The 11,540-nt window shown below is 37.4% G+C and overlaps 1 protein-coding gene across 2 annotated transcripts in view; it reads right to left on the reverse strand.

The window, feature by feature from the left end:
• Positions 1-11,538, reverse strand: part of STX17 (syntaxin 17) — a 69,604-nt gene extending 58,066 nt beyond the window's left edge. Inside the window, exons 1-2 of one of the 2 annotated variants that reach the window (XM_010374127.2) lie at positions 11,465-11,538; positions 2,802-2,986 (exon numbers count right to left, since the gene is read on the reverse strand). In XM_010374127.2, coding sequence (XP_010372429.1) covers positions 2,802-2,924 — 123 coding nt within the window. In that variant the 5' untranslated portion in view covers positions 2,925-2,986; positions 11,465-11,538. The other variant, XM_010374129.2, reaches the window with a different exon arrangement.
• Between the last annotated feature and the right edge of the window lie 2 nt (positions 11,539-11,540).

The following is an 11,540-nucleotide window of genomic DNA, read 5'->3' on the forward strand; positions in this document are numbered from 1 at the left end:
CTATAATTGCACCACTGCATTCCAGCCTGGGCAACAGAGTGAGACTCTGTCTCTATTTAAAAAAGAGAGAGAGAGAGAGACAACAAATGCACTGAGAGAAAAAAGAACATAGAAAAGGTATGATTCTGGTTATTCCAACCAAGCTGGAATGTGGATGTGATGGCTGGTGCTGGAGTAGCCATTTTACACACAAGGTAGAACCAAGTTGAGGATAGGAGAGTAAGATAAAAAGAGCCTGGATCTTTGAAGATTGCTGAGCAGCCACTGTACCCCTGGACTACCTCTGTTACTATGAGACTAAAAACAAAAGCAAAACAAAACAAAAAAATTTCTATCTTATTTAACATATGATTTTTTAGTTTTCTGCCTCTTGTGCCTTATTCATATAATTAATACAGCATGTGCTATACAGTAAGTTTTTCCCCAAATCCCTACAATACGAAAGAAAGAAAATTACGTTCCAGGCTTACTATCTTGTCATTCCTATTAACAATGGTTAAGTCTATCTTACATTAGCCAAGAAAGCTGAATGATAACACTTCAAATTTCAGGATTACATTCTAATCAAGTTTATCATGTACAATAAAATGAAGGACCTATGGAATACAGCTCCAGGTGTCCACAGCACACTATGCTCATTGTTTTCAGATGTTGCAGAATCACTCCACTAAGGCTTACCTTCAATTTCCCTTCAGTCTGACTTTCTTCTTTTAAATTCATATTGGATGACTGACGTCCAGCATAATGAATATTTTATCTTTCTACACCCTTCCCCCAAGAATAATATGCCTTTTTGAAAGTGAGGCACTGTCAGACACCTGGAGTCCAAACTTAGTTCTTAACTCTTTTGTCCAGAGTGAGCCCTGCAGCTTTTAAATGTTCTTACATTTCTATAATGTATCTATTAAAATAAGTTATTGAATCCTATATAGATTTTTAAAAGTTGCTTTCACAATTAAGCTAGACATCCTAGATATAATGGAATGATCCAGGATATGGAACAAAACATAGATCAGTATAAAATTAACTGTTTGGCTTAAGATGATATCACCTACATTATAATTATAATTATTCTGATACTGTCTAAAAATTCCATAGTAAGTAAAAATTTCATAAAATGCTAAAGAAAAAAATGTCTGGCAGAGATGGATGGATATAACTCTAGAATAATCTTCTTGTGACATCTGGCACAACTATTAAAATCAGTAATATAATCATTCTATCCCCACCCACCTGGCTTTTCCATTGATGACTGATTGGGTGGTACATATAGCAAGGATCTGAGGGTATTGACAGCAGGCACTTTTGTATAGAATAAACATAAGAAAAAGGAAAGCTAAGACAGACATGCCAAACCTCAAAGGAAAAGTAGGACAACAAAGGAAAGAAATGACCTTAATTTGCTTCCATTCATGTTAAAAAGAACCCATTTACTAAACAATTCCTTATCCATCCTTAAAAGTCACAGTATTACTTATTGCTTATAAGTGAAGAAGAAAGAAATGCAGGGATGACAAAATACTAATCCTGAATTCTAGAAAGACTTACATATTTGCATTAAACTTTTCATTTTAATATTCTCAGAACTGATTTTCTCCGCTTTTAAAAGGACTTCAATTCTAGAAAGACAGATGGTATCTATGGAAGAAAAAGGGACACTTTTCTGACTTCTGTATGCTACTGAGTTAAGTAATGAATAATGTTTATATTGAAAGGCTTCATGACCATATCCTCTACTCCCAACCTTCAAATGAATGAATGAATGAATGAATGAAGGTTCTGTAGCTTAAGACTTCTTCTGGGAAAAGTCTTCTTGAAGCAAAAAATATCACTAATCTGTCCCATTGCAAATAAGACAACATAATCTGCCAAATTAATGCTCAGTACTGAGTAAACTTGATGTTTCCAAAAATGCCACAACCACTTCACCGACCAGGGCAGGTTCTATGCAACCTCTATCATAGTCCCTGAGACTAATTCATCTTCCCTCTACCTATTTCCTCAACTGACTTAGGCAGTATTTCTCGGTTGTGAGTTTTCCTCAAAGGGAAGCAGTGAAGTAAGGAAATTCCCTCATACCTCACAATGATTTACTTCTTTAATGTATGTACACCTAAAGAGGATATGAGTTACCGAAAGACACACACTCAAAGTTCAAAAACTTGCCCTGGGGTGAATGAAATTAAGGCAGGTAGATTAGCCAAAGTTCTCTGCCTTTACATTATAGTGTATTGTCAATCAATTTGTATCTTAATTACTAACTGCCTAAAACCTCAATACATACAATTAAAAACATATAGATTTGGCCAGGCGCTATGGCTTACACCTGTAATCCCAACACTTTGGGAGGCCAAAACAGGAGGACAGCTTGAGGCCAGGAGTTCAAGACCAGCCTGGGCAAAAAAGCAAGAACCTGTTTCTCCAAAAAATAAAAATAAGTTAGCCACGCATGGTGGTGTGTACATAGCTTGAGTCCAGAAGTTTGAGGCTGCAGTGGGCTATGATCCATGCCACTGCATTCCAGCCTGGGCAACAGAGCGAGACCTTGTCTCTTAAACAAACAAACAAACAAAAAAGTATAGATGCTATTCCTATATCCCTTCCTAGAAAAAGGAATATATGAGGGGTATATATGCAGAACAGAAAAACCAGCTAAAAAAATGCATAATGTTGCTAAATCAATAGGAGCTAGGTGTTTCAGCAAAGCCTCTTATCTAATACTCTAAATTTAGCTGAAATGAACAACCAATATAAATCAGACTATGTAACTATTTCTTGTGGTAGTAAATGAAACAGCTCACCTTCTCAATATTTATCTGGTGCTTTCTTAACCTTTCCAGGTCTGTTGGGATTACTATCTTAATGAATTTCTGGATAGCTGGTTCAAGACGGCGTAATTTCACTTTTTCTTCATCTTCAGACATCCTAAAAAAATGATATATGACCTCCCTGGTAACAGCTGTCTTCTCCACTCATATAGAAAAACCTAAAAGAAAAATATTTCTTTAAAAATGTTTTCAAATTAGTTTCCACTATTTTTAAAAGCCAACAATTAATTAGTTTTACAATTTATTCTAAATACATATCAACTTAATGCTGAGCTTGAGTGACCTGTTTTTTCTTTATGAAACCACTGATTTTTAAATCTTTTTCTCTTTACAAAAATTATATTTTAGAATGTTCAGACAATATAAATAAATGAAGAAACAAATAAAGTCAGCAGTCATCTCCTCACCTTTTACAAAGAGTACAAAATGCACTCTTTACATTTTGGCATAGGTCTCTCCAGGCATTTTTGCTACATAAGTATGTATGTATATTTACAAATACTTAAAAAGAAATAGGAATTTACTATCCAAGTTTTCATTTTCTGATCTATCTTGGACATTGAATAACCCTTTTAAAAAAGGTATCAAATGGCTTAACACTGATGCTTGTATCAAACTTCACATCTAATGTCATCATAATGTAACTTTGTAATTACACAACTTCAAATATATTATAACATAATATGCAACTCTTCTCATTGATGTCCTTTAAATTGCTTCTTCCATTTTCAATAAAGTGATCAGTATTGCCTATAACTGACTCAAATAACCAGTGACAGAGCTGGAATAAGAACCCAGATTTTCTAAAATTACATTGAAATACTTTTTCCACTCCACCAGTAGTTTCCTACTAGTGTTCCAGAAAGTCCAAGGGTATGCATTTGGGGCCAGAGTACAAGGGTAGGGTATACAAGTGAGCAGGTTCCAGGACCCCACCCCCTACTTCAGTTGTAGAAACTTTACTTACAACTATTTTATGAATTGGAGCTTATCAGAGCTTATATAAATAATAGGCTTCACAGCTTAACCAAGCTTGAAAGCCACCGTTGTAAACCATGCTTTCATGCCATTTCATTAACCACAACCTCACCCATGTTTAAAAAATTTTAAGTTGAGAATGTTAACACTACGGAGTAGTGCTGTCTTAGTCCAGGGTCTATAGAGACAGGAATTCACATATAGACTTTGTGGAGCCCCTGAAATCTTTACAAAAATTTGTGAATGAAGGGGCCAGGTACAGTGGCTCATGTCTGTAATACCAGCACTTTGGGAGGCCAAGGCAGGAGGACCACTTGAGCCCACGAGTTCAAGGCCACCCTGGGTAAGCCGAAGTACCACCTCTACCAAAAAAAACCAAAAAGTCAATGTAGTTTATTTTGGAGAATAGAGCCCATTGTTTCAAGAGATTCTCAGAGATCTATCCCCAAAACATTAAATATTTATTCCCTTTCTATCACAGTTGAAAATCTTGATGTGTTGGTTATACAGACTGCCTCCAATACCTACCCATTAGTAACTTGGTTTTTATGTCTGATACAAGTTCAAAAGTAAAAAAGGAAAATCTCCAGGTACAAAAACAAAGAGAGTGAAACAGGTGCAACAGTGAATGGAAACTGGGGACATATGGAGAAATTCATTACCAAAAGAGACCATCCACGGACCCAACAAAACAGGAAAATTCATAGCTAATAGACTAAAGATAATAAAATAATTTTAAAAAGAAATTAAAGAAAGTATATTTTTAAATATCCAAAAACATAAAGGAAGGAATAGAATCTTTAAAAAAATAGATATTATGAAACAGAGGCCAGCCTGAATATAAACCAAGTAAAACTTCTAGAAATGAAAATCTCAAAAGATGTGTTAAACAGTAAATTATATAGATAAGAGACAATTATTGATTGGAAGAAATCACTCAGAACACAGAGGAATAAAAAGATGAAAAGTATAAAAAAGAAGATAAAAGACATAAAGGATAAAATGAGAAGCTCAATAACAAGTAGGAGTCCCAGAAAGAACAAAGAAAATGGTAAGAAGGAATTATTCAAAGAGAATATACTGATAATTAAAATGTAAGACCTCAAACTGAAAAAGCACATCAGCCTCAAGTAGCATAAATTAAAAAGAAACCAAATTTGCCTAAATACATGGAAGGGAAATTGCAAAACATTAAAGAACAAGAATCATAAAAAAACAAATGAGAGATAAAAGACAGATAAAGCAATAATATCTTGCTTTTAAGAGCAAGATATTAAAAGACAGAAATACCTTCAAAGTGCTGAGAGAGTTGGTATATTCCCAGGTAAATTATCATTTAGAATGAAAGCAAAATAATCATTTTCAGACATATAAGGACTAAGAGTTTATTGCCAAGCCCCTCATTAAAAGTACTAAAAGGAATATTTTAACAATAAAGAAAATAAACCCAAAGGAGTGGAATAGCAAGAAGCAATGAATAGAATAAACTGTTACCGGATAGAATAAATGGGTGGATGAAAGAAAAGAAAATAAAAACATTTATTTTGAATAGTGTGATGAAGTATAATAAAAATGTTTCCATGTAAATAATTTTCTATAATTACATAGATGCTTCACAATTTTACAAAATTTACAAATCGGCTATTGTTGGCTATTTAGGTTGTTTCCAATTTTCCACTATTACAAACTACAGTGTAATTACCCTGCTTACACATAAATCCATACTGCCACCTATAATTATTTCTTTAAAACAATCAACAAAGACACAACCTGTATAAAGGGAGAAATGACTGGTATTTGCAAACCAGTCATCCAACAAGGGACTAACATCTAGAATGTATAACGAACTCAAACAACTCAACAGCAAAAAAACAAATAGTTCCATAAAAAAGTGGTCAAAGAAATTGAATAGACATTTCTCAAAAGAAGACATACAAATGACCAAAAGGTTTTTTTCTAAATGCTCACTATCATTAATCATCAGGGAAACGCAAATCAGAACCACAATGAGACACCATCTCACCCCAGTTACAAGGGCTATCACCAAAATGATAAAAAATAACAAATGCTGGTAAGGATGTAGCAAAAGAAGCCTCTTTTTTATTTTCTTCTTTTTTTTTAGAGAGAGTTTCGCTCTTGTCGCCCAGGCTGGAGTGCAGTGGCGCAATCTCGGCTTACTGCAACCTCCGCCTCCTGGGTTCAAGCAGTTCTTCTGCCTCAGCCTCCCGAGCAGCTGGGATTACAAGCACATGCCACCACGCCCAGCTAATTTTTGTATTTTTAGTGGAGATGGGGTTTTGCCATGTTGGTCAAGCTGGTCTTGAACTCCTGACCTCAGGTGATCCACCCGCCTCAGCCTCCCAAAGTGCTGGGATTACAGGCGTGAGCCACGATGTCTGGCGAGAAAGAGGACTCTTATACGCTGTTGGTGAGAATGTAAATTAGTACAGCCATTATGAAAAACAGTATGGGCTGGGTACGGTGGCTCATAGCTGTAATTTCAGCACTTTGGAAGGCTGAAGCAGGAGGATCACTTAAGGCCAGGAGTTTGAGGGCAGCTTGGGCACCATAGCAAGACCCTTCCTTTCTGAAAAATTTAAAACCTAGCTGGGTGTGGTGGTGTGTGCCTGTAGTCCCAGTGACACTGAGGTGGGAAGATCCCTTGACCCCTAAACTGTGAGCCTGCAGGAAACAGTGTTCTTACTACTACACTACCGCATAGGCAACACAGTGAGATCCTGTCTCAAAAAAAAAAAGAAAGAAAGAAAACTGTACAGAGGCTTCTCAAAAAAATTAAAAACAAAACTACCATATGATCCAGCAATCCTACTACTGGGTATTTATCAAAAGGCAAGAAAATCAGTGTATCAGAGAGATACCTACAGTCCCATGTTTATTGAACCAGCATTCACAATAGCCAAGATATGGAATCAACCTAAGTGTCTGTCAATAGATGAATGGATAAAGAAATTTTGGTATATATACACAATGAAATATCGTTCAGCCATTAAAAAAAAAAAAAATGGGTCGGGCGTGGGGGCTCACGCCTGTAATCCCAGCACTTTGGGAGGCTGAGACGGGCCGATCACCAGGTCAGGAGATCGAGACCATCCCAGCTAACATGGTGAAACCCCGTCTCTACTAAAAATACAAAAAATTAGCCAGGCATGGTGGCATGCACCTGTATTCCCAGCTACTTGGGAGGCTGAGGCAGGAGAATCGCTTGAACCCAGGAGGCGGAGGTTGCAGTGAGCCCAGATCTCACCACTGCACTCCAGCCTGGGCAACAGAGTAGACTCTGTCTTGGAAAAAAAAAAAAAAGAAAAAAAAAGAATGAAATACTGTCATTTATAGCAACATGGATGGAACATATAGCCTGTACTCGCAGCTACTCAGGAAGCCGAGGTAGGAAGATCACTTGAGCCCAGGAGTTAGAAGCCAGCCTGGGCAACATAATGAGATCCCCATTTCTAAATAAAAACAGGGAAAAAAAGTTGATCTCCTGGAGGTAGAAAGTAGAGTGATGGGAAGGGGCAGGAGGGATGAAGAGAAGTTGGTAAATGGGTACATACAGTTAGATAGAAGGAATAAATTTTTCATGTGTAATAACACAGTGGGTACCTAAAGTTAACCATAATTTATTGCATATTTCAAAATAGCTAGAAGAGAAGATCCGAAGTGCTCCTAACACAAAAAATAATAAATGTTTGAGGTGATATATATCCCAAATACCCTGATTTGATCATTACACATTGTATGCATGTATCAAAATATCACATGTATCCTATAAGTATATAAAATTATTGTGTATTAATTGAAAAAATTTACATAAAAATAAAAAATAAATATCTAGAAATAGAATTATTAGGTATACAGATTTTTCAAGGTTTTTTTTTTATATATATATTGCCATATCCCACAAAAGGTTAGGCCTACTATGTTCCTACCAGAAACATAACACAATGTCCATTTATCCATATTCCAACCAATGTACTTAGTATTATCATTCTTAGATATGCCATTGGTGAAAAAAATGATGTCTCATTATTGCTTTACTTTGCACTCCTTAAATTACTAACAGGATGGATTTATCAGCCATTTGCATTTCTTCTTTTCTTTTTTTTTTTTGTTTTTTTTTGTTTTTTGAGACAGAGTCTCACTGTTTTGCCCAGGCTGGAGTGAAGTGATATGATCTCAGCTCACTGCAACCTCCACTCCCCAGGTTCAAATAATTCTCCTACCTCAGCCTCCCAAGTAACTGGGATTACAGGCACGTGCCACCACGCCCTGCTAATTTTTGTATTTTTAGTAGAGATGGGGTTTCACCATGTTGGCCAGGCTGGTCTCGAACTCCTAACCTCAGGTGATCCACCTGCCTTGGCCTCCCAAAGTGCTAAGATTATAAGCGTGAGGCACTGTGCCCTGCTGCATTTCTTCTTTTTATAATTTTTAATTTTTGTGGGTATGTATTAGTTGTAGGTATATATTTATGGGATATATGAGTTATTTTGATACAGGTATACAATGTATAATAATCACATTAGGGTAAATGAGGTACCTATCACCTCAAGCATTTATTCTTTGTGATACAAACAATCCAGTTATACTCCTAGTTATTTTTAAATGTACAATTAAATTATTATAGTCACCCTGTTCTGCTATCAAGTACTAGATTTTATTCATTCTTTCTATTCTTTTGTAACCATTGCATTTCTTACTTTCATGAATTGCCTGTTCATGTCATACATACCTGTTTTACTACAGAGGATGTCTTTCTCTTATTATCTCATAAAAGGCTATTAAATGTTAAATATATCAATTACTTGTCTAACACTAACATTTCCCAATCTATTACACTGCCTCTTTTGTTTTCTTCTATACTGCAAAGAGATATTTTTATATCTACCATCATTCCTATCAAAATGTTTTTTGAACACACCTGTTGTTCAATAGATGCTGCCTGAACTAAAATATTTCTTCACCATTGCTAATCCTATCACTCTAGTCAAATAGCACAATATGCATAGCACATGATAATGGAGGAGCTTCAATTAGTCTACCTTTAGACTCTTTCCCTCTAAAATGGAATAGGAACTATAAAAACATAAACTGTATTATAAATGAATAGCATAACCACACTGAAAGAAGTGAGGAAGAAAAATAATCTAAGCCACTTTAGAAAACAGTATTTTAACCAAATACTGTAAAACTAGAGACAAAAGGAACTACACTGTCCTCTATTTAGTGTTTCTCACAGGAATATAGGTCAGAAATCCTGAAATTACTTTATGTGTATACTAGGACTGAAGAAATAAGAAAATATTTTGTAGAATACAAGAGTCAGATTTCTCACTGTCAGATAAAGAAGTTAAAAATAAGGGATAAAACTAGAATGAACCCTGTGGTGTTAGACTAGAAGCAAAGCTACTGGGATCAACTTTTGTTTTTAAAAAATATATGGATAGATAAATACAGAAATAAATACAGATCTTTGTGTATGCATGAGTATGCATATGTATAGACTGGTGTCTTCTATGGGGCCCTGGAAGTGATATTACCCCAGTAGCAATGAGCATCCCTAGAGCACAGATCTTTGTGTTTAAATACTATTCTCCAAAAAAAGAAACTATGGCTCTTCGGAGAAGTGGCTGATTATCAGGGCTGAGGCACAGAAAACACAAGATGAGCCTGGGACATCATATGGTACCAGAAAATTAGGAAGTTCCAAAAAAGAAAAAAAAAGGATGGAAGCATGCTGAAAAGCTACAGAAAGCAACCTGAAAGAAAAAAACTCCAATGATCAAAGCTGGAACAATTTCACACATAAAATAACACAAGTGTAAGATAAAAACCAATAGAAAAACATCTGAGTCCACATGGATACAAATAAATAACGGAAGACAAATAAACAAATGGGAAATGCGCAGCTCATCCTTACAGAATAATTTCAATTAATAAATAAAGAAATGAGGAAAGTAGAAAATCATCATTAGAACACCATAGTCATAATTGCTGAAGGCAAGATCCACCAATGGGTGTGAAATTTAGCAAGGGAAAGTCTGAGGAGAAACAGGATATGCGTACAGTTTAAAAGCTCCCCCAAGATGTCAATTAATTATAAGGAGAAAAAATAAGACCTTTACATTGGAGAATCCCAGTAGACACTCTCTTACTAAGTGATCAAGAGTAACCTCACAAGCAATAAGTCATATATATCAGCTACGCTCATATGAACTGAGAAGGGCACACACACTTTTGTGTTCTTAACAAAAAAGCATAGCCTTAATCTAATCATGAGAGAACATTGGACAAACCCCATTTGAGGGGCACTCTACAAAATAACTGACCAGCATTCTTCAAAAGCGTAAAGATCAGAAAGAGTATAAAGACTGAAAAAGACTATCAATGTAAAGACAGGAAAAGACTGAGGAACTGTCACAGACTGGAGAAGACCAAGGACCCAAGACAACTAACTGCAATGTCGGGTCTTAGAGTAGATCCTGGAATAGAAAGAGGACATTAATACAGGAAAAAAAAAAAAAAAAAATCACAAGTCAGTAATTCGGTTAATAGTATTATACTAATACTAACTTCCTGCTTTTGATAATTGCGCTATGGTATCTAAAAAATTATTAATGGAAGCAATAGGGAACTCTGTACTACTTTTGAAACTTTTCTGTAATTGTAAAATTATTTCAAAATAAAAAGGTTTTTTTATATATAAGAGGATGTTTCACATAAGACAGGTAGAAACATTTAGAAGTCAAAGAACTGCAATCGTATTCACTGCATTAATACTTGGAGAGAGGGGTGCCAGGACTATGCCAGGTGCTTTACAAACTTTATCATGTAGTGCTCACAACTAATATGACATGGGTACCATAATACTCATGTTTTCCAGTAAGTTACTTGGGAGGTTATTAATAAGTGAAAGACCCCATTTCTCAGAAAACCCAGCCCCCAAAAGTGACGAACACCTTCCATCTGCTCAGAGGTCCCACTTTTCGGGATACTGGTGGCGCCCGATTTCTTCGGGCCCGTCGCTTTGGGTTTCTGAGTTATGGAAGAGATAGTGAATTTGGAGAGAAAAGTCAATGTAAGGTCTCCTCTCTGAACCTCGTATAGCTAAAAGGAGGGAGCCAAGGCGTGGGACCTTCTGCGAATCACCTCTGGGTCTGGCGAGCAGGGGCTTTCGGCCTCTCGCTCCCTGTCCACTCCTCACTACCCTCGAGCGTCGCGTCATTCCTCGCAGTGTCACCCACGGCACACCTGGGCCACACACAACAAACACCCCCACTAGCGAACGGATGCGCGGGTCTGTTCCGGAACCCAGACGCCAGCGACCCTGGCGACCCGAGGCCTACAGCGCGCCAGACAGGACGCGCGCGGGAAACTTTTCCACCCCGCGACCCCGGGAGGCCGTCCCGCTCGCATCATCTGCTACCTGCCTATACCAGTTTCTAATAAAGCTTCCAAAAACGAAACCAAGAGAGGCTCCGCCACTTCTGAAAGACAGGAGCAGCCACCATTGCACTCGTACTTCTGATCCAGTGCCCCACTTGCCGCCCAGCGCCTCTTGCGCGCGCCACAGGGCGCCCGGCCCACCAAGCCTATCAGGGCCCGACGCCCCCAGAGGCGGCCTCCAGAGAGCCCCTTACCTCCCGTCGTGGCGCTCGAGGCCGGTCGGTGCGCACGGCGCAGGCGCAGGAGCGACGGGGCGGGGCATCGCGAGGG

Source organism: Rhinopithecus roxellana, chromosome 16, assembly GCF_007565055.1.
Source record: "Rhinopithecus roxellana isolate Shanxi Qingling chromosome 16, ASM756505v1, whole genome shotgun sequence".
Taxonomy (NCBI): Eukaryota; Metazoa; Chordata; class Mammalia; order Primates; family Cercopithecidae; genus Rhinopithecus; species Rhinopithecus roxellana.